Below are 23,374 nucleotides of genomic sequence, written 5' to 3'. Positions count from 1 at the left end.
ACAGTTCCAAATGTCAGCCCTGATACCGAGGGACAACAGTTTAGACTGTTCACCAAGCATCCATGAAATAAGTGTTTTATTACCTGATCAAATTCCCAACATAGAAATAACAGCAAACTAAATTTTTATTTACACACAACAGTAATCGATAAAATAAATAATTTGACTGTTTAACTGTAAAATGACGTCATTTTTTTCGACGAAATGACGTCATTATTCCAGCGGGCAACAGTTCAAACGGTTGACCAGTCAACAGTTCGGTATTCACCGGTAACAGTTTAAAACATTGCAAATTTCTTGTTCGACGAGGAAATAGCAAAAAATAATTATTTATCATTTATATAAGACATCAGGTAATAAAGCACGAATGTCTGTAAAATGGGGTGACAGCTTAACACGGGATGATACCAGAGCTTTTCAAATGCCTAGCATCCTGTACGAAGCTGCCATTTGTCTTTAGAACACATGTCAACGGTCTTAATACAAGATTGACTGTATCATTAAAGCAGACTTGAAATGTTGTTCACATTTTTACAAAGCACCTTTTACCCTTTACCTCATACAGACGGCGTTTGACGGATCTACACAGACGTCCATTGAAATTATCTGCGCAAAATCTTTTAAAACAAATGGATTAATTGTACTAAACCAGTCGGGAAGGGTAGACAATATTTAGACAAAATGAGAACATTTTCGTCAAAGGAATTTCTCTTTCTTTCAAAATATTTGCATAAGTCTTCTGTCGATGTTTTTATTTGTTATTTGTATCGGGAAAAATGTTAGGGTCGTCTGCTGCAAGATAAACATGTCGTCTGCAGGTTTTAGAGAACTAAGTATGCAACATACAATTTTGCAAATAACCTGGAAACGTTAAGTTCAAATATGCCACATTAGCTCCTTCGGTAGCGGTCTGATTTGTAATACAGGGTTCGAGAGTTCGGACCCCGGCTTGGCCAATATTCTTTCCGCAGTTTAAGGAAGTCAGTGTAAGTGTTACGGGATTTAATCGTTTCTCACCTCACAATTGTGTTCACGTGAGAAAGCAGTCAGTGGCTAGGAAATAATATTGTGCAGTACTGGTGAGGAACTACGAGGAGCATTGGTATGTGCAATGACCACCATGATATAACTTAAGAAGTGTTGAAAATGGAGAGGAATTCAAATCAAATATTAAATACAGAAATATGTACAACATAGACACTTTGAAAATCAGATAACGGATACAAACTTCTGAAAACTTTACTCATAATTACTATATTGAATATTATATTCCATCTATTGGAACATTGAAGCAATCCATTGTTTTGCTTATTTTATAAGCTGTTTTCGGAACAGAATCTATTGTGTTGAAAAATAAAGGATTTAGCGGTAATAAAAGCGTCGATTCTATTGGCTGTTATGTTGTAAGCCTAGCAAGTGTGACCCGTGTTCTACGAAACACTACGTTAGCGACCTATCAACTCTTTAAAAATCAGTGGTAGGATTTCATCCCAGTCGTATAGACCGAACCTGTGTTTGTTTGACAAATCAGAAATGAGAAGCTTCATTATGGAACGCTGATGGGGGAACACCCAAGCTAGTCTTGTTACTCGTTTGGAATTTATGACGGGATCCATGTTATTGATTTCGTTTTGTGGGAATAAAGAAAATAAGCGTTGAGCAAGAATCTATCAGCAAACCATAAACACTATTATTAGAACACCCCAAATTAAACATTGTTTTAATTCAAAACAAAATAGTTTACCCGCATCATTGATGCACTTCAAATCAACCGGTGCTCATATTTGACTGGTCCCTGTGACCAGTCATTTTTTGGTTATTTATTTATTTATTAGACTTGCATTATTACATTTTGCGGTTATTTTAATACATATAACATAACTATTGTAGGCACTTACTCGAAATTCATTTACATTAAGAAATTTCCCCTTCTAGCGCAAAATATTGTAACAACATAAGGTTAAAAGAAATATGCATTACATACTGGCCGCCAGTTAGACGGAATAAATGTTACGAGGCTATCTTTAGCCACTTATCTACTTCACCGGATGCAAGGACGGACGGATGAAGACGGACTGACGGACGGACGAACGGAAAACTGAAGGGCGGATAAGACTCTAGACTTTCACCGGTAGAGTACTTTCAAACATTACAAATCAAAAGTACGCTTGTTTTGTCTGTGTTTTCGTTAATAACAAAATTACGCTTTACACTTATAATTTTACTTTTCAGATCCAAAACAATTCATGTTAACAATGTGTGTATTTGGGTATCAATGATCCGATAAATCAAGCCGTGCCTTAATACCGAACTCGGTAGAGATGTCGAACTTGTTGAATATCCGCGGCTTGGCTAACTCTTTCCGAAATTTAATAAATATAGGATCTGGCACGAGTTGTCATATCATACCATATTTTATTAAACGAGTTCATGAATTTTGTTAGTAAGCGAGCCTTTGGCGAGCTTACTAACGAATTTTCTGGCCGAGTTTAATAAAATATGGTATGATATGACAACGAGTATCAGATCTTTTTTATCACATGCTTTTCAATGAGCAAATTAAATAAATATTTACGCAAACATAATGATAAATCCCGAATGCCGTTTACATTTCGTGACGTCATTTCAGCAAAAACAAAACAAAATGCGATCGGTCAATAAACGAAAACTAAGCCAATGAAAACGCTTAAAAAATGTTGTATTACACATGTGCAATATAAAAAATATGTAATGGCTGTATTACATGGGAAACAAGGTATAGCATGTGATAAATAGTGAATAATTGTATGTTTACCTTGAGATATACGGTTATATCATCACCGGTAAGGGAGATATTTCATAGTTTCACGAGTGAAAATGTGGAAAATGTAGCGCGAGTGAAAATGTGGAAATTGTCTCCAGTACTGACGATATAATCGAATATGTCACGACAAACTAACAGATATTCTGCTTATTAAATGATATCGTTATTTACTTATTCATTTGACCTGTTGGAACGTTATTTCAACAAAACGCATTTTGCGCGTTTGCACTTTACCGTCCTACACGCGCCAAAATGATTACATCATTTGTAGCCGTAAGATATAAGGTTATATTTCACGCGGGGTGATTCGAGAGGGGGGTCACTGCCTAGCATATATAAAACGGTTATTTGTCTTTGCACCGATGATCTAAAGCGTTTATGTGGAACTCCATTCCGTGTTTTTGAAAGAATATTATTTGCAGTTGGGAAATAATAGGACACATACGTATATAGGTGCATTTACCGCCGTGTCAGCGAAAAAAAACTCAAAAGCTCGCTGTATATTAATAACCTTCATTAATATGTATGTTGCCGTATTTGCAAGAATCGTCCGCATCGATAGAGATCGAAGCAAGTGATTTCTTCATGTAATTTTACACTTTAAAAACGACAGTTTTGAACTGTCCCCAATATAAAGAGGTTGCATACATCAATTGAAAAAAGAATATGAAGACTTCCATTTGTGGTAGGGTAGAAATCATTTTTGGTAAACGGAGAAACTGCTCATCTTGTGGAATTTCTCCTTTTCCCACAATAATGTCTATTGTTTGTTAATTTGTTAACCATTTTCATTTACCCAGAAACTTGTGGCGGAAAGGTGAAAAATCATTCGGGATAAAGACTTCAATTTCCTATGGTATGGTTGTTTCTCAATAGAACATATTTCAAGAAATTGATTTATCTTATTAACCACAGAACAAAAGGTAAGAAAACATATATATATTTTTTTAAGTTATATATTTTTTTTTAAACATCAGCAACACTGATTCATGATATATCTTCATTTTCGTCAGTTCAAAACAATAGTTTATTGAACACACTTTCATTATATAAAATGTATACTAAATATAGAGTTGCATTTGAATAAATTATGTTCCAATGGAAGTAACATAAGCTTGTAAAAAGTCAGTTACTTCATTAATCTTAGAACAAGTTACAGAAGCGAGTTTTAAGAAAACTACCTAATTATACCGTATATTGTTTGACCAATTTATCGTCATCCATCGACTCATCCCAGAGCCGGTGACTGTTCATCTGTAAAAACAGTCCGGTAGGCTTTACTTCTGTAAGTCCATATGTTTTCCATGCGGTCCGCTATGCATTGGGAGACAACTGCATACGCTCTCTCTACACATTCTGTCGGATAACCCACATCTTAAGCAAGCACTATCAACATGTCTTTCTGAAATGTAATCTTTGCAAATATCGAGTCGAGTGTTGCAAATCTTCCTTGCCATTCACAAACAGATTTCATCATCTCCTCTCGCGTTGGTGGTTCGTTTGGTAACTGTCTCAGTATGTACTTGTAGACCCATCTGGCTTGGATGTCAAACAAGGAAAAGCTTACATAAGATTCAAATGGTCCAATAAACAATAGTTTATTGTTGCCGCCTTGTGTGTACACGGTTCCTTTGTACATCTTATTTGGCATCACACAAACGGGAACACCTGTATCGAACTTAAGACCTCCTTTAAGATACGGATAATGGTATAGGTAGCCCGTACATAGAATTATCTGCGTCCACATCGGCGCTGGTTCCGTCTTTTAAATGGATGGTGTTGTTGTCGATCCTTTGTAACAATCGGCCGCTCCTCGATACTTCTGGTTCCCTTGAAATTTACCGGATGTTGCCTGTAGGTAACGATCACGTGTTTTGCTCCAAATCGTATTAACTGAACGGCGATTTCCGACGCAGAAAAAGAAGAACCAACGATGAGAACGGTTTGGTCTGCGAACTCCTTAGCTTCTCTGAAATCATGAGAGTGAATGATACGACCGGGGAACGAACAAATGCCTTCAAAACTTGGACTGTTTGGAACATAAAATGCCCCTGAAGCCACCACCACGTGGGAAAATATTTCCTTATTGTCTTTGTTACCGGGAAGATCTCGAACCCATACCGTAAAGTGGTCTGCATCATTGTCGTATTCGACACTTGTGACGACATGCCGACAATGAACGAGGGACTTCATGTCGCCGCATTGGCCTTTGGTAAATCGACCTGTAGAAAGAAGAACGCAAATTCACATGACTTTTTTTAAGAAGGCGATTTAGGTCACTCATTGTTTTCAAAGGGACCGAATAACAAATTCCTGGCTGAAACCTTTATGTTGCCAACATGAAATGATGCAAAGACAGTACTTTTTGAAAGAAATGTTTTCAATCAAACATAATAATTTTGGCAATATATACAAAAAACTCAATTTAACTAACTAGAATAATTAAAACATAAACATAAGATGTTTTGAACGCAATTGTTATTAAAAATACCACTGACATAGGTTATGACCATTAAAACCATATTATGAAAACATTAATTAAACACAACTATAACAAAGTATTTATGTATTTGTTCCACACCTTCTGTTCTTTGATAACATAGCTGCATTAGATATAAGGAAAAATACTTAATTTTTATTTAGACCATATGATAAAAAGAGTTTGAGAACCTCTCTTTAAATGTTTCTTGCTTCCTCTAGATACCCGCTACCCTTACAATATCCGACTTAGAATACATGGGTCTTGAGTTTGAACCTTGGCTCGATCAATACTCTTTCAGACGTTTATTCGTCTCTCACCAGTGAACAAGTATTGTTAGGAAGGAATATTGCGCAGTTCTGTTGAGGGCATGCCAGGAGTATGGATAGGTCCACTGATCGCCGTAATATTCACCGTGATATATTTTAAATGATAAAGGCGTAAAATCACTTTTAAAATCAATTCCAATCCAAGTCCAAAATCAATCCTTACCATTGCCATATTGCAGGGCTATTTCACGTGGTACGTAGGAAGGCAGCAGTTTTATAAAGTGATCTTTGTAGGAATAGTCCATATATTCTGTGCCCTCTTTCGGTCCGGCCAGCCACAGATTTGTGTACATACTTGAGTGTACGTGTTCCCCATATTCATCCGTCCCTGGAAAAAAATCCATGGCTAAAACCATTTACCAAATACAATCACCTTCGGACACCAGAAGACATTTTACAACATTAAGACGAAGGATTATTATAATGACCGCATTCTCCTTTTGTCTCAATGATCTCCATTCGAATCATTTCAACCCTCAGTTTTTCATAGATATCGCAGGATTTTTGTTTCTTTAAATTTCGTATTGTCTCGCGGTCAGTCATTGACTCGTGCGTGTGACTGCGTGAATACTAAATAGCCGATTGATTACGTCGTCATGCAGATTGTTTAATAGTGTTCTATTCGCGAAATTATGTATGAATCGAACGTTTCCAGAATGTATTTGGATGTATATTACGACTTGTTCGTAATTATCAGGATGGTGTGACAGGCCGGGTTCACACACACGTGTATCACTTGATCGGGACACGAAGGTCTGAATCCCGTGATGAGCGGGGTCGACCTTGCGATTCTTGCATTCACCCATTTATGCATAGCGTCTAGAAAAAAGGACTTGGCAAACAGCGTAGACCCAGATGAGACGCCCATGATGCGGCGTCTCATCAGGGTCTGCGCTGTTTGCTTACAGGAATTTCTGAAAGTAATATTCTAAATATAGAAATAAATGTACTAGACATCCCTAATTTTGGAAATAAATTGATCCAATCTAGAAGGATGGGAGAGTCCACTAGGCATAAATGGGTAAATGTAATCCACATTCGCCACTAGTACTGGTTATGTATCCAGGAATCGGAATCGGGGGTGATAAATATAAGTTGTAAGAACTTGTTTCACAATCGATGTAGAATGAATTAGCTGGAACTATCAATCAATTACAATGAGCATATTTTGCCTACCTCTATAGGACCTTCCCAAACCCGTATAAATCGAGCATTATGAAAACCTTTAGACATGTATTATTTGTCGATCTAACGCTGTCAAATACTGTTAAACCATTAGTATTCGTTGGACATTAATGTTCGTGGGTTTCGTGAGTGTGCTTTCAACGAATTTAATATTCAACGAACTACTGTGCTTTGATTTACGTGGTGTTAACACCACGTAAGTAAGAGCTAAACAGTCTGTTGAATCTTTAATTCGTTGATCATATTGCAAGCCTGTATTTAATGCTTTTTAATTGAAAATCGTGGAATTTAGGTTCCAACGAAATTGAAAACACAGTACACCATCGTCGTATAGCATACCTGTTCTCCAAGTGTAATTCCACAAGCCTTCCGAGGTCTCTTGTTTCTCATAACATTCCACATTGATTTGATCTGCGGCGTTTAGTTTAATCTGGTACAGAGCCGCCATACCGGCCGGTCCGGCTCCGATAATACACACACGGGGTTTCTTTTTATCCATTTCTCTGTCGAGAAAAATAATATCATTTGAAACAACCGGCATTTCTAAGGGCATATATATAGGATCTGGCACGAGTTGTCATATCATTTCATATTTTATTACACGAGTTCAGGAATTTTGTTTTTTAGCGAGCCTTTTGCGAGCTTAGCAACGAATTTCTTGGACGAGTTTAATAAAATATGGTATGAAATGACAACGAGTGTCATATATTTTTATCACATGCTTTTAAATGAGCAAATTAAATAAATATTAACGCAACATAATGATAAATCCCGAATGTTGTGTACATTTCGTTACGTCATTTGACGTTGCAACGTCATTTCAGCAAAATAACAAAATGCGATTGGTCAATCAAACGACAATAAGCCAATGAAAACGCTTAAAAAGTATATTACACATGGTGTAAGATATTAGGGATTTTGTTCATGTCAGTGTAAGATCGTTTGTTATTTCACGAATGATCATAGAAAATATATTTTCACGAGTGGAAATATTATTTTTCTATGATCACGAGTGAAATAACAAACGAGCTTACATGTACACTGACACGGACACATTTTCTGTTTCTTTAATGCCACCTTTTCAATAAAATAATTAGAAGCTGTTTCCCTTTCGCTTAAAGTTACCCCTTCTCCCGTGGCGTGCCTCAATACAGTTCAACACATAAAATGACGTCATTATTTTAACGAAATGACGTCATTATACCAGCGAAATTCTCAAGTTAAACTCTTTTAAAATGTAAATAAACGGTGAAAAAGCATAAAATAAAAAGAAAATGTGTTGGATTCGGTGGAATTTCGATTTTAATTCACTCGTTATCATAGAAAATATATATGTAAGTATTTATGATAATCTAAAAGAGAAAAGGGAGTTCCGAAATGTGTTATTTTCACCGGTGAAAAGAACAATTTGTTTATTTACACTGCTGTTATTTCAACTGCAGAAATGTCATATTTTATCATTAGGTATAAAAAAAATCGTAATAGTTATATTTCATGGGAAACAGGGTATTGCATGTGATTAACATAGTTAGAAATATATAAGAAACAATATGGTTAACCTCACGTATTTGAAGACGTTAAATGAATTTCCACAAGTTGATGTTGAAGAGGATGGGGAAGCTGGGGTGATATTCGAATAAGGGCCTCTGCGATCTAGTGGTAATAGTATTTGACTTAAAGTCACAAGACCCTTTTAACGTGAGATCAAAACAGTGATTGACCGGTTCGATCCTTCATGAGAGGACGTCATTCCGGCAGACTTGCGGAAGGTCGATGGTTCTACCGATCTGTTTAGTCAAGGCAAATCGGTCAAGTGGATCTTCGTCTATTAACGATTTAACGGGCTTCACAATGTTAGTGTAAGTGATGTGATGATACAGTATCAACTGCTGAACGTAGACGTCGTCAGCCAAGCTCCACCTGTCATAGGTTGTTTTGCCCCCTTATGCTTGGTACAACCTCGAGGTGGCGGGGCAGGTAGTGATGGCCAATCACTACCTCGTCTTCGATGGCTTCCAATTTGGTTCACTGCGTCTTAACCAGAGCCAACTGGATGCTCGTTCAGCTGTCTTGCTAAGGGCGTGAATTGTAGTCTTCATGGCTCTTCCTTCGGCGCCCAGCGCTCCAAACATCTTCCACACCGACTGTGATGGAAATCCTCTGCATCCGACTTCCACCGGAAAGATCCATGTCTTCCAGCCTCTCTCTCTACATACATCTGCCAGATCCTGGTATTCGTATTTCTTCAGCTCATAGACCTCATCGATCCTCTCCTCCCATGGCACAGTTAGCTCTACAAGGACAACCCGCTTTGCCGCCTTTGACCATAGCACTATGTCGGGTCTGAGAGTTGTATGCGCTACTTCATCGGAAAAAACTAGTTTCTTCCCTACGTCTGCGCGCATCTCCCAGTCGTAAGCATCTTGCAGAATACAAGATCTGGAACTGGTTGTGGCGGTGAGCTTTGTTGTACCCTCTTTGAAGAAGCTGATAAATTGGGGTCCTGATTTCTTCCAGGGTCTTTTCTTCTTCCGCTTTCTTTCTAGTGCGTCGGCCAACATTCTGAGTACTTGGTCATGACGCCACCTGTAGCGCCTTGTGCAAGGGCTGTTGGACACGATGGCAGAATGTGCCGCAACGTTCCTATACTCCCACACAAAGGACAAGTAGGGTCTTCTGTCAGCTTCCATCGCTGAAGATTTGTGGGGGTTAGAAGCATGTCATACACTGCCCGCAGGAGGAAACTTAGCTGAAGTGGTTCATATGTCCACAGTTCTTGCCACGTGAGCTTCCTCTCTGGTGTACTCCACTTCGTCCAATCTCCTTGGGGTCAAAGCTGGACCGCCCTGGCTGCCCGTGATTGCTCTTCTAGGTTTCTGATTTATTTCTGCACCAGGTCTCTCCTTTCTCTTTTCCCTGCTTTTCCCCACCTATGGGTCTGTCTGGTGTCAAGTCCTTCTCTTCCTACGTTGGTAGATCCCACAGCATCATTGTTCTTAAGACTGCTTTCAGCAGTGTCTACCGCCTTGCTCACTGACCACTTTCTCCCTGTCCTGACCTGAATTCCTTCATTGCTGACTTTTCCATCTTCAGAGTCTCTGAGGGTCAGCATCAGACGTGCTTTTGCTACTTTGAACTCCTCTACTAGAGAGCTTATTGGCATCTGGAGTTTTGTAAAATCGGCCATACAGTCCAATGTTGTTGAAGGATGGCGGTAGGCCTAACCTGTTTCTCAGGTGCTTACTGATCATCTGCTCTAGCTTCTCAACAGTGCTGATAGGGACATCATTAACCATGAGAGGTCACATCACTATTGGCAGGAAACCGTGTTGAAAGACCCATGCTTTGAACTTCCCTGAGAGTTCGGTCTATTCTCTGCAAACCCTCTGCTACGAGCTGTCTGAGCATGTCCTAGCAATGTGTGTCTCTCAATGAGGAATCAAACCATTTCCCTAGGCATTTAATCGGTTTATCCTCTAGGGAGGGAATCTCTTCTCACTGGATACACAGTTTGAACTGGCTTGTCACCTTTCCCTTCCTAACCACTAAGCTCCTCGACTTTCCCGGCTTAAACCTCATTCTTGCCCACGTTGCTGTTTCTTCAAGAGCCGCTAGAACCCATCTAGCATGTACGTGGGTTTCAGTGGTGACAATCATGTCATCCATAAATCCCCTGTTGGATGAAGACGGATTCCTGTGTTTGTTTTGGGCCCTCTTGACTCTCTCTCCGCTGCCCATCACAAACAGTATCACAGAGATAGTACATCCCGTAACAATCCCCTTCTCCGGTTGTAACCTATTTGTAGTGAATGTGTTGCTAGAGAATCTCAAGTTGATACCGTAAAAGTAGTCCATGATGAGATTTCTTGCACTGTTTGGAATGTGGTAGTGTCGAAGAGCCGTCTCGATAAGGTGGTGTGGAATTGAGCCGTATGCATTCCACTGTGAGGTTTTTGTGGTCGATTCTAGCTTCATGGAGTAGCTGAATGAGTGCGCTGGTGTGCTCAACACACCCTGAGAATCCTGGGATCCCACCTTTCTGTAAAGAAGTATCTAAATACTCATTCTCCAACATGTATGTAGTCAGTCGCTTAGCTATGATTGAGAAGAAAATCTTCCCTTCCACACTCAACAATCAGATGGTGCGAAACTGGTTGATGGTCTTGAGTTCTTCTCCGTCGGTGCCAGACATCCTTCTGCCCTCTGCCAACATGCCGGAACAGTACCCTTTCGCCAAACAGTTCGCATGGGTGACCACAGTCTTCGAAGAAGTTTAGCGCATTTCTTGTAAACCTTGTAAGGTATGCCACTTGGTCCTGGTGCAGAGCAAGAGCTAGCTTTCTTGACCACTTCGTTGATCTCCTTCCAAGTGGGTTCATTCATGTTCAATGGGCAGTCTGGGTCCTTGACTTGTATGATTCTACTGCACTCTCCAAGGGGTTCCTCTCTTAGTGGATCGGAGTGGACCTCCCTCAAAAAGGTTTCTACATCCGCTTGACTGCTTTCAAGTTTCCCAGACGTCTCTCCACTCAGCAAGTCCTTTGTGAACCTGTATGGGTCACCAACGAAGGCTTTCCTCTTCTTTGCTCTATCCCACCTTTTCTGTCTTGAGCCTCTCTGCGTTTGTTAGTGTCTTCTGCCATGATCTAACCTCTTCTCTTAGTTTCACAATTCCCTCCTTCTCAACCTCGCTGGACTGTTTGTAGCGTTTCCATAGGCATCGCAGCTCTGCTCGGATCTTTTTTATTTCACAGAATCTTCTGTTCGGAGCTTATGGTGGTCTCGAGAGGTTTGCTTACTGCTTCAGTCCAAATCTCTCCTTCCCTAAGGCGTAAGAAATGTTGATGCATTGTAAATCGCTACGGAACGAATGTTAGATACTGGTGGGGTAAAACTCTTGTTGAATAAGTGTCATATATAGAAAGTATTCATCTTGTATTTTGTAGGCGTGTTCTGCAGGTTAGTACAAGTACACGTTCGGCAGCAGTCTATGGAGAGGTGGGCCGTTTCCACTTTACCTATCAATTATGTCGCTATCATGAAATATTGGTTCAAATTTGTGAACACAAAAAATGTGATGTCATAAGGTTTACCTTCAAGCATTGAATGATTGCCAGGTTGGTAAAATCAATTGGGTATCGAATGTAAATTTTGGACGATTATAGGTTTTCAGTAGTACATTTTTTTATTTCAAAATCCGCAATTGCACAACCCTAAATATTTCTTAACTATTTTTAAAGCGCGAATGATTGATTGTTTTAAAAAAGAGTAGCTCGCAAAAAATGAAAATAGTGTTCTGGTAGTCTATAAGCAAATTAAGTCAAATTTCGAATGTGAATGGTATCTAGATTCACTTTCTTTACATATATGATCTTATATTTGTATGTTCAGAATTTCAGCGCATTCTCTTGGGAGTTAGATTTCTTAAGTTAAATTTGAAATGCCAAAAACAAAACATGAGACGCTTAGTATTTCTCTTTAAGTGGGAAAAAAGATAATTATTTAAAAAAAATTGACTTGCTTGATTTCAAGATCATCTCGAGTGAATTTAAGTTTGTACATTTTTTAATACTTCAAATTATGGAATAAATTACATATTGTAAAATTCAACTTCTGATAAAAAAATCTGCGTAAGGAACTTTCTTATGAACTGTCTATCTTATGAAGGTAACAATAACAAATGTTAATGAAGTAGTGTTAAAATCCTCAAACAAGATAATAAACAAATCCGCGCCATTATCGGGGCTTTCTTATAGACCACAACTTTTTCCTTTTTTATCTTCCGGGTGATGACATTATGTGGCACCGTTAACAATATAGCGGGTGACTCGGACAGCGAACGTTTCGATGAACTGCACAAAAATGTTCAGGATTTATAACTAGTACGTAGCACATCATTTAATTAATGGAATATTATATATTCCTATGGTAGAGCATTTTTATGTTAAAGTTCTTTCCCCAGCATTTGCCTTTTTTACTACTTCAAATGGGCGCCTGAATTACAAGGCCATTCGTTCATCTCCAAAACGTTACTATAAACTTATGACTAAGACGGGATTTTTGCGAGAAAATTAATATTAAAAACACCACACCAACGTCAACTTTCAACCAAAGAAACAAAAATTGCCAATTTTGGCCAGGTTGTTATGAAATGTTTCACTACGCGCAAGAATAAGAAGAAAAATCTGTTACTTAGTATAATCTCTTACTTTTATTAAATAATCCTTTCAAAATAATTATATTATACACACAGTTTCAACCATGTGTTCAATCCATTTACCATTAGTAAATTCAAGAATGGCCGCTATCGCTAACAGCACTACCTATCCAGTGAATTAAATGTTCCGTGGAATAGAGTATTTATAATAAAATGAAATTTAATACCAAAATTGCGATATTAAAACAACTCACTTACCTAACAATTGAACAATTTCTGATGACGATTATTAGATGATTACGCACTGTTTGGTTCTCCTGGTGTACGTTAATTCGCTGTTTTCAGTCGAGTATTTGTCCGCACAGACATAGACACATGGTAATTGTCCCTGTCATTTATACCTATTGTCACGGTTTACAGCTACTGATTGATGATAATATGCTATAACTGATTAACACGTCTGTAAATAGATAGATAGATAGATTTATTTCGGCATAGGAAGCATATACACAGTTCACAACATAACATAGAATAAAATAATAAGCAATTATTAAAAACTATATCATGTACAATAAACTATGACATGCTCACCAAACCAAGGATAACACAAAAAAGAGTAAGCCCTTATTTCCATTGTGGTCCTTATTATTGGTGGCATGACAAAAAGAGGCAGACCTTAAACATAACTATGTTGACCTTAAACATAACTATGTTCATATTAAAATAATTATTTAATGAAATAAAAAATATATATCACCGTTCAAAAGATATCAAACTAATTATCACAGTAGTGCTCAGAAAATACACACAAGACACAATAGTATCACAGGAGCTGGAAACTAAGATCAATTGATAATGTTATCAATTATTGCAACACATAGATATTTTTACAGTTGTAATTCGATGATATGAGGTATCATGAAGTATCTTAATTTAATATATTGCTTAAATGTATGTTATGAAGTATGAACTAATAATTATTAGAAATAAAAACCTAAGCCGAAGTTAATATCTGCTTATTAAAAAGTGAAAAAGATATACATATATAAACATTTAAATATTATTCATTAAATGACTGTTAATGGCAACCTTAAAGCCTTCTAACCTGTTGACCTCTGTGAGTGACTCAGGTAAAGAGTTCCAGAGTAAATTTATATAATAAATGAAGTATCCTATGTTATTTATGCAAAAAGGGTATTAACATATTTGTGAATAACCAATATATAACTTAATTATAAAGAAACTATTAGATATTGATTCACACGTTTTGAATGAATGTTTATACAGCTGTAACTGTATGTAACTGTATGTAACTGTACTTTATAACTGACCTATACTCTGTTATATGCCCTTATTTCTTTGTGAATAAAAAAAAGTTCGAAACCAAAAAAAAATAGTTCCAGAGTTAAATGCTATTAAAAGAAAAAGATTTGGAACCATGACATTTGACCTTGGGTAAACAATACCCACCCTTTTTAATAAGCCTAGTGCTGTAATTATGCATAGAATCTTGGGAAACAAAGTGTTCACTCATGTTATCTGGAGAAAGGCAATTTCTTATTTTGAAGACATGACAAAACATTATTTGATTTACTCTCATGTGAACTGGTAACCAGTTGAGGAACTTAAAGTGAGAATGGTCAATATGAGCTCTAGAATCAAGGTCAATAACAAACCTAATTAACTTATGTTGACAGGTTTGTAACTTATTTCTTAAAGTCTGAGTTATACTATTATACCAAACAGAACAAGCATAATCATAATGATACTGAATCAGTGACATTACAAGAGGTTTGTTCGTATGCAGAGTAAGGAAATCTTTCTCACGATAAAGGAATTTTAACCTAGAATAGGCCTTTTTCAAAACAGACTCAGCCATTGAGCAGAAAGAAAGGTTTTGGTCAAGGGTAATTCCAAGATACTTAACGGATGATGTAGAAACAATGGGTGTACCATTACAAGATATATCAATGCTAGATTGTTACCTAAGTTTTTGCTTGGACCCAAACACAATTGACTCAGTTTTACCTAAGTGCAATGACAACTTATTGTCGATCAACCATTGGCTAACCAAGTTCATATAATCTGTTAGTGCCTTTTCAACATCAAATACACTTTTACCAGAAACAAGGATTCCAGAATCATCAGCATATAATAACAATTTATTGTTAACCACAGCTGACATATCATTCACGTATATTAGAAAAAGAAGGGGTCCAAGGATTGAGCCTTGGGGTACACCACAGGTTATACTGGCCTTAGAAGAAAAGGTACCGGAAACATCAACAAGCTGGTTTCTATCAGACAAGTATGATTTGAACCAGTTTAAAACGCCATCACTAAGACCGGTTGCTCGAAGTTTCATTAGAAGAATTGAGTGGTCGACTGTATCAAACGCCTTCTGTAAATCTAACATAACCGTGCCAACAATATTACCTTTATAATTTTCATACCTGATAAAATCTGTTAGGTGAATTAAAAAAGTATCAATGGAGAAGCCACTTCTAAAACCGGACTGAAATTTATACAATAATTTATTATCTTTAAAATAAAATCCAACCTGGTCATGAACTTCCTTTTCAAGGATTTTAGAAAAAACATTTAAAATGGACACAGGCCGGTTATTACCTACAGACAATTTGTCATCCTTTTTAAAGAGGGGAACAAGTCATGCCGTCTTAAGATCAAGGACTTGACCTTGTTTGAGGCACAAATTAATGATGTGAGTTAAGGGACTAACAATAACAGAGGACCCGTCTTTGACAAAACGCGAAGGTATGCCATCTAAGCCAGTAGCTTTATTTTTACCAAGTGAAGTTAAATATTTAAGAACTTTACTCTCAGTTACAATGGAAAAAGAATAACTATTAGCATAAACACCCTTATTTGCATAAAAAGAATTAACAAAATTAACACCAAATTTGTGTACTCTTTCAGGTAATTTTGCAACAAGTTTACATGCAATAGTGTTATAGAATTCATTAAATGTTTCAGCAATAAGTTTCTTTTCAAAACAAATATTATTATCAATGTTTAAACAAATATTGGAGCCAGATGTTGCTGAACCTTTCTTGGAAGGCAAACCAAGATTTTTAAGAGTTTTCCATAAGGATGATGAATCATTTTTATTTTGATCAAGCACATTGTTAAAATCATCTTTTCTAGCATTGTGAACAAGTATCTGAACTTTATTTCTAAGAGTCTTAAATATGTTATAATTATCTACACTTATATCCTTTTTATAATTGTAAAAGGCCTTGTCTCTTTCATTCATAGCACTGAGAATGTCTGAGTCTATCCGAGGTTCTGTTCTCTGCTTAATTCTGGTCTGTTTTACAGGAGCTATGTTGTCTATCACAGATAAAAATAGATGTTTAAAAATACACCAAGCTTCATTAACACTATCACATAACAGAACCGGAGTCCAGTCAATGGCTAAAAGACTTGCTTGAAGAATCTTCTGTAGTATAATTTTTACAGATCTTAAAGTAAAGTAACGTTGTTATGAGAACTAATAGGACTTTTACTAACTTTCCTAGTACAAAATACTAAACTATGATCACTAAAGGAAGTGTGAATTACACCTGACTGAGTAATGTTGTCAATATTAGAAACCTATATCAATTCAATTATGGTTTCAATGGTAGAACAAGCTCTAGTTGGTTCTGAAATCAATTGTTTGTAATGAAACATATTAATAAATGATTTGAAACACTTTAAAAGAGTATTACGTTTGTTCATGGACACATCAGTGTTAAAATTGCCCAATAAAATAGATTCATGTTCTAAAAAATCATTGCATGAAGAGCACAAAGATTCTAGACTGGTATAAAAGTTCTGTTGTAAAGGAGGTCTATACAAAGCACCACATAAAATAGGTTCAGATTTCGGTAATAAAATGTTGTAACTAAGTAAAAGTAGTGTTAAAAAACGTCATTATTTTAGACAACGTCGGCTTATGTTGGCATCTCGAGTACGCCCAATTTGTGACAGATATTGGTTGATGTAACGTATCACAATAATTCATAATTGATGTGTCATTAAACGATTAAATAATAGAACAATTGCCGTTTATTGCAACGTCGTTTTTATCTTTAATATTTTCTCACAATCTTGATTGATTATGAAATAATAATTGATTAAGAAATGATCCGTTTGGTCCGCAAATGTTCAAATGTAAACAAATTTGTTGTCATTTATGTTATTACAGCTTCTTTGATATTTTACTTAATTTATTGATACAATGTTGAAGGCAGTGGAACACGAAATGAATATTAATTTAGACAAGGTCCGTATGGTCCGCAAATCGAGGCCTTATGGTCCGAAAATGTTCAAATTTAAACAAGTATGTTGTAATTTGTTATTACAGCAACTTAAATATTTCATCTAATATTTAAGGGAGTATAACACGAAACGAATATTAATTTACACATGGTCCGTATGGTCCCCAAATGTTCAAATTAAATCAAGTATGTCAATACAGCAATTTTAATATTTTATGAATTGTATTTATACAATATTGAATGATGTAGAACACGAAATGAATATTAATTCAGACATGGTCCGTATAGACCGCAATTGTTCAAATTTAAGCAAGTATGTTGTCATTAATGTTATTACAGTAGCGTTTAATATTTTAATACATTTATTGATACAATATTGAAGGAGGTGGAACACTAAATGAATATAAACACTATTAATTTAGACATGTCCCGTTTGGTCCGCAAATCTGTGCCGTATACTCTGGGCCGTACAGCCGTACGGTCCATGGTCCGTATGGTCCCTAATTCGTTATGTACAGTAACGAAAATTTTGCGAAAACATCACTGAATACAGGACTGTGTTCATTATTTACTCGCATTTTTTAATTTGCTATCTTTTGAATCTTTTGCTTCCCAAAGGACGCAAATGGATTCTAGCCATGAATTTACGAAGGATAATCGACGGGACGGTGGTGGACTTAACATCCAGCAAATATTTAAAGCTTTGCATAAAACATTTTAAATAGCACGCCTTATTTTGTAACAAATTGTCTTAAATAAAACTTCCATTAATAATGTGTTGCTTACGTTTTTATTTTGTTAAATGTGAAAAAGGATTCTTTACTGTTTATTATGCTGCTATTGCTTGCATTGCCTTACTGAAAACAAGTTCATATTAAGAACCGCAAAAAGTATATTTTTACCAAATCCATTCAGACGATTTCAAATTGTATGTTAAGAAATGGCGATGGTGAGCTAGAAATAGTGTGTCATTTTACTGATTTTTCATGAGGTGGATTTTATTTAGATGAATGATAAGCCATTCAAAATATATGAACCAAACACAAATACTCTTTCACTGTAAACAGAATAATTCAGCTCAAATTTAAAATGTCACTAGTAAATGCCATGTTCCCAAAATAGTTCCTCAAAAGTCCACGAGCTTGATTCAATAAATATGAATTAGTAGCCGACATGTTGCATTTACTAATTATTTCTCATGTAGTGTAAATGTATCTTGATTCTATACAATTCCTTTATGTTTTCATAAATGAAGTAGCCATTGTTCGATATAAGTTATCAATTAATATACTGATTCGAGTTGCCAATTGCTATTAAAGCAAAACAAAAAACACAAGTGGGCCGGTCAACTTATACCTAAATCAACGTGCACATGTTTTTTGGTCAACTCGCTCTTTTTGAGGTCAACTCACCCCCTCCAAACAAAAAATAAATACTCAGAAATTGATGTAAGGTATTATATGATCAGTAGTTTATAATTATCAATCATAGATATGATGTCTTGATTAATTATCTGAAAATACGGTTGTCACAATTAACGTCTCATTTACACCTGTGGTCGGCGTTTTTACGGTTTATATGCCTGTGTGTAAGTGGTGTGAAATGTTTTGTATCAAACGAAAAATACTTTTAGTGGTCAAACATTAATCAATCAAAATTAATTGGAATGATAATAAATCAGTTGTACTTTAATGTTTGTCACAACACGGAAAATGGTGTAAAAGGTGTTTTGTACCGCGTGGATCAAAAGAAAAAATGTTTTATTGCTATCATGACTACAAAGTTATATTTATCATACAAGTTTGTGTTGCAATTATTATAAAAGTACACAATACATGGATGTTAACTGTCATCTTATGACAGCATTATAATGAGTGCAAAATTAAAGAAGCCAATTTCATTTATTAAGTTCATTCACTTTGCTGTGTTTTTTTTACAAAATAAGTAGGTAACTAAAGTGCATGTGCCGGTGCAAATCATGGCATGGAAGTTGCACCAAGTTAGCAGAATTTGGTGTATAACCACCTTAGAGCTGCCATAAATCAAGCTTGTGTCAAACAATAGTCGGTCCTGTTTGTTTCTGAAGTCATGTTATCAGGGATCTACTGTTATCAATTTCATCTGGCACAGACAGTAATAAAACAAGCAGATTATCTATCTGTAGTAATCATTGTTACATAATATACAACATACCGCACCAGCAGGAGTGTATTGACAACTAGAATTAAAATAAAATGCAAAATAAATAAATTTTGAAATGGTATTTGTTCTTTATGATGTAAATACATCTCGCTCGTGGAGAGTTTAGAACAAAATAATTTCGTCATATTTATATGATCATATTTATATGAAATCACGGCTTCAAAGTACTCAAGGTGAGGAGCATTCAATCTCACAACATGAATATGAAAAACTATGTATTGACGATAAACTGTATGTTATGTTTGCGCGGATGAGCAGTATTGAACAGAAAGTTGATGACTGCTTGAGCTTACACAACCAAGTGAAATCACTAGAAAATTTAGTGTACAAACATGACGTTAGATTAAGATTACTCGAATACAAGTCAATTGATTTGGAGTCTAGATGTTGGAAAAATAACCTTATTATAGGCGGTACAGCCGAAATGAAAGGTGAAAACTGTCATTCGACAATTGCCAGGTTCCTAAAAACAATCTTCAAATTGACCCATGCCCTGCAATTCCTAGAGCACATAGACTAGGTAGATTCCACCCGAATTCCACCAGAGCTATCATCGTTTATTTGCTTGACTTTAGAGATACAGAGATTGTATTTGCAAATGCAAATAAATTAAGAAATACACCATTTAACATAAACAGAGACTACCCTTAAGAGATTGCTAATGCTCGCCAAATTTGTGAAAAGAGCTGAAAAGTGGTTTGCACCCAAATAGCAAAATAAGAACTGTATATCCTGCAAAAATAGTGGCAGATGGTCATGTTGTGGCAGACACGTTTTCTGATTGGAGCGAAGTCCTGAATGGTGACAGAATCACGACTAATGCCCACCATTCTCCAAACAGCAACTTTAGTCATTAATCACTTGGTACGAAACCCCACCAATACGATGTGCACCATAAATCCGCTTCCGGCGATAAGGTGCCCACTCCACAAGTCACGTATCACAGTCAAGTCCACAATACACAGTCCAATGAGTCCATAGAGCAACATGAAGGAGCCTCAGATCCAACAGTTCATGGTATCTACACCAACAAAATGAGCTCATATTCCAATGAACATAAACACACGTCCAGGCGTCCTTAATCTGAATCTGATCCAGTAATAAGACGCACACATGCCCCGATTAGCAAAAGATCGTCTGCCTCGGGGGAATTTTTATTTCACGCGTTTCGATAGTATAGCGTGAAATATTTGTCTTACGCGAAACGAGACTGTTTTACAGTAATAAAATGATTGGTCAGTCTTGCACGAGGATCTCAAACGTATGATTATGTTGTGTAGAGTTCATTCTACCAGGCGTCTTCAGTCAGTGCGGACAGGTTTTATTGTCTTCTCTTAATACACAGTTCGTTTTACACGTGGTCGTGCAGCCATGGCGAGTCAAGAGAATGACATTCTTTCTCATTTGGAGGACATTATTTCAAGGAAATTTGAGAGTTTGGAAAGACGAATGAGCGAAAATCAACAGTTGTCGCAAGCCCAGTTAAATTATATTCAAGAAAATTTGTCCAGGAACGAGAATTACACGTTTCGTAAGAAGGGTAACGAGGAGCAGTACAAGATCAACAACCAAGTTTTGAACAAATTAAGAGAGGCAGAAGGATTTTTGCAAGAATCCGTCAGGTTGCAGCCCACCGAGTCTGTGGTAGCCGCGAATAAGAAGATTGCAGAAGGTACGGACATTCTATTGCATAGACAGAAGCTCATAAGATTAGCAGACTCATCAGATAGCGGATGGAGAGTAGTGCATGAGTATGAAGCACATCCATTAGCAGAGGACTCCGATGACGAAAAGAAAATCTACAGAGCCCAGCAGAAGGCAGACCGGAAGTTGCGCCAAGAGCATCGGAACCGCGCACGTCGTTTCTCTCCATACGTTCTTCCGGTCAAAGGCGATGGCAATGTAGCATCGGCATCGAATCAGTCAACGGCAGCTTCGCAGACTAGACGGCCCGGAACGTGTTTCCGGTGTGGGCGTACAGGACATTGGCGAGCAGAGTGCAAGGCTGTAGTCCCAGACGGTGGAGCCGTTGTTTTGAAAGATAACAAGATAAGTAACCATGTTTATTGTAGTGTGGTTGAGAAAAAAGTAGAATTCGATTGCAAAATATCAGTAAAAACGCCTGTAGGTAGGCTTTATTCTTGTTACGAGTATTGGAAAAACGCAAATGCAAGCGAGTACATATTAGATGTTGTGAATAATGGATACAAGTTGCCTTTTAGAGATGTACCACGGTCTGTTATTTTAACAAATAACAAATCTGCTAATGATAATTGTTCATTTGTGTCGAGCGAAATTGAAAGTTTATTGGCTAAGGGCTGTATTTCTCAAGTGAACAAACCTCCAGTCGTTGTTAATCCTTTGACTGTGGCTTATGGAAAAAGCGGAAAACCGAGACTTGTTTTAGATTGTCGTTATATAAATCCAGAATTATTTAAATACAAGGTCTATTTCGAGGATCAATCAGTTGCTAAACAAATCTTTTGTAAAGGAGACTATTTATTTTCATTTGATATTAGATCCGCTTATCATCATATAATGATTTTTCCAGAACATAGACAATTTTTAGGTTTTTGCTGGGAAACCGAAAACGGAAAAGGGTACGTGCCGGGGGCGCAACATGCGCGGCGAACGCGGGAGTTAATGACCGTTGTTGGAAACGGCATGGTCGCTGGAAGAGCGAAAATAGTAAGGATAGATATGTCTGTGACTCCTTGGAGAGGAGACTGAGTGTGTCTAAGGCTCTGGCGTTATAAATATTGGCATTTTTATTCTCAAATTAGAATTGTGATGTTAAAAAGTTAATATTTTATTTATTTTATTTTTTTTATTTTTTTGTCCCACCAGCCCGATCTTTTCGTTTTCTAAACGTCTCGTCTGGTATTGCAAACATGAGTTTGTTGTTTTTAAGGAGAAACAGAAGTGTAGCAAAGACTTTTTATTTCACGCGTTTCGATAGTATAGCGTGAACTATTTGTCTTACGCGAAACGAGACTGTTTTACAGTAATAAAATGATTGGTCAGTCTTGCACGAGGATCTCAAACGTATGATTATGTTGTGTAGAGTTCATTCTACCAGGCGTCTTCAGTCAGTGCGGACAGGTTTTATTTTAATTCTATGTGCTAAGAAAAATTTGTTGTTGTTTTTTGTTGTGATTGTTTATGTTTTGATTTTTATATGAAACCAGACACATGAATGAGGCTCGACATTCGTATTGTGTTCCGACAATTGGCAAACGAGCACAGGTTTCCAGCGTTAACCGTCTCTGGTTTTTCCTGGCCGGTCGGTTCACATTTTGTAGTTATAAATTTTGTCATGTATGTATTCAATGTTGAACTTGGCTGCACAGTGTCCCGCAAATAAACGTCTCGTCTGGTATTGCAAACATGAGTTTGTTGTTTTTAAGGAGAAACTGAAGTGTAGCAAAGACTCGGCTTTCCAGCGCCGATGGACAGCAAAGTCAACGAATACCCACGCAAACACAGATCGATCTGCAACACGTGTTAATTCCTGAACTCCGCAAACTGTTCACAAAAACACGGATGGAAACGATGTTCATCATCAGACCGGGAACTGTGAAAATCCCTCGAACTCTCCCAAATAGGCCCAAGGGGGGAGAGGCGCCTTGAGTAACCTGAAATCAGAAACGTACTTAAAATTATGTTGCCTGAATGTAAGTGGCCTAAAAAAACGTTTGAATTACCCTGATTTTGTTTACTTTGTAAACATGTTTGACTTGTTTTGCATTTCAGAAACACATCTTGATGATTATGACATTGTTGATATTAACGGTTTCCATTTTATATCAAACACAGATTGCAACCGTACAGGAGAAAATCAGGTGGCATTGGTATTTATGTAAAAGACAATATATAGAGAATAAAAGGTTGGTGACGTGGATGTAGAATGGTTATCTGGCATGTCGGAGGAATTTA

The 23,374-nt window shown here is 36.9% G+C and overlaps 1 protein-coding gene and 1 pseudogene across 1 annotated transcript; one reads left to right on the top strand and one right to left on the bottom strand.

The window, feature by feature from the left end:
- Window positions 1–3,822: 3,822 nt before the first annotated feature.
- Window positions 3,823–13,404, bottom strand: LOC127851905 (uncharacterized; annotated as a pseudogene).
- A 7,181-nt stretch (window positions 13,405–20,585) lies between these two features.
- On the top strand, window positions 20,586–22,981 carry LOC127851729 (uncharacterized). The gene is made up of 2 exons (XM_052385591.1): window positions 20,586–22,126; window positions 22,846–22,981. Exons 1-2 carry the CDS (start codon window positions 20,810–20,812, stop codon window positions 22,951–22,953), a joined length of 1,425 nt encoding a protein of 474 aa, XP_052241551.1. The 5' UTR covers window positions 20,586–20,809; the 3' UTR covers window positions 22,954–22,981.
- The last annotated feature ends 393 nt before the right edge of the window (window positions 22,982–23,374 follow it).

The sequence above is a fragment of the Dreissena polymorpha genome, chromosome 11, assembly GCF_020536995.1.
Source record: "Dreissena polymorpha isolate Duluth1 chromosome 11, UMN_Dpol_1.0, whole genome shotgun sequence".
Classification (NCBI taxonomy): domain Eukaryota; kingdom Metazoa; phylum Mollusca; class Bivalvia; order Myida; family Dreissenidae; genus Dreissena; species Dreissena polymorpha.
The sequence above is the reverse complement of the archived record's forward strand: the minus strand, read 5'-3'. Positions and strand labels throughout refer to the sequence as shown.

Coding starts and splice junctions, on each gene's coding strand:
- LOC127851729 (XM_052385591.1), top strand. CDS start 20,810: ATGGCGAGTCAAGAGAATGACATTCTTTCTCATTTGGAGGACATTATT. Junction 22,127..22,845: donor TCGCTGGAAGAGCGAAAATA/GTAAGGATAGAT, acceptor GTTGTTTTTAAG/GAGAAACTGAAGTGTAGCAA.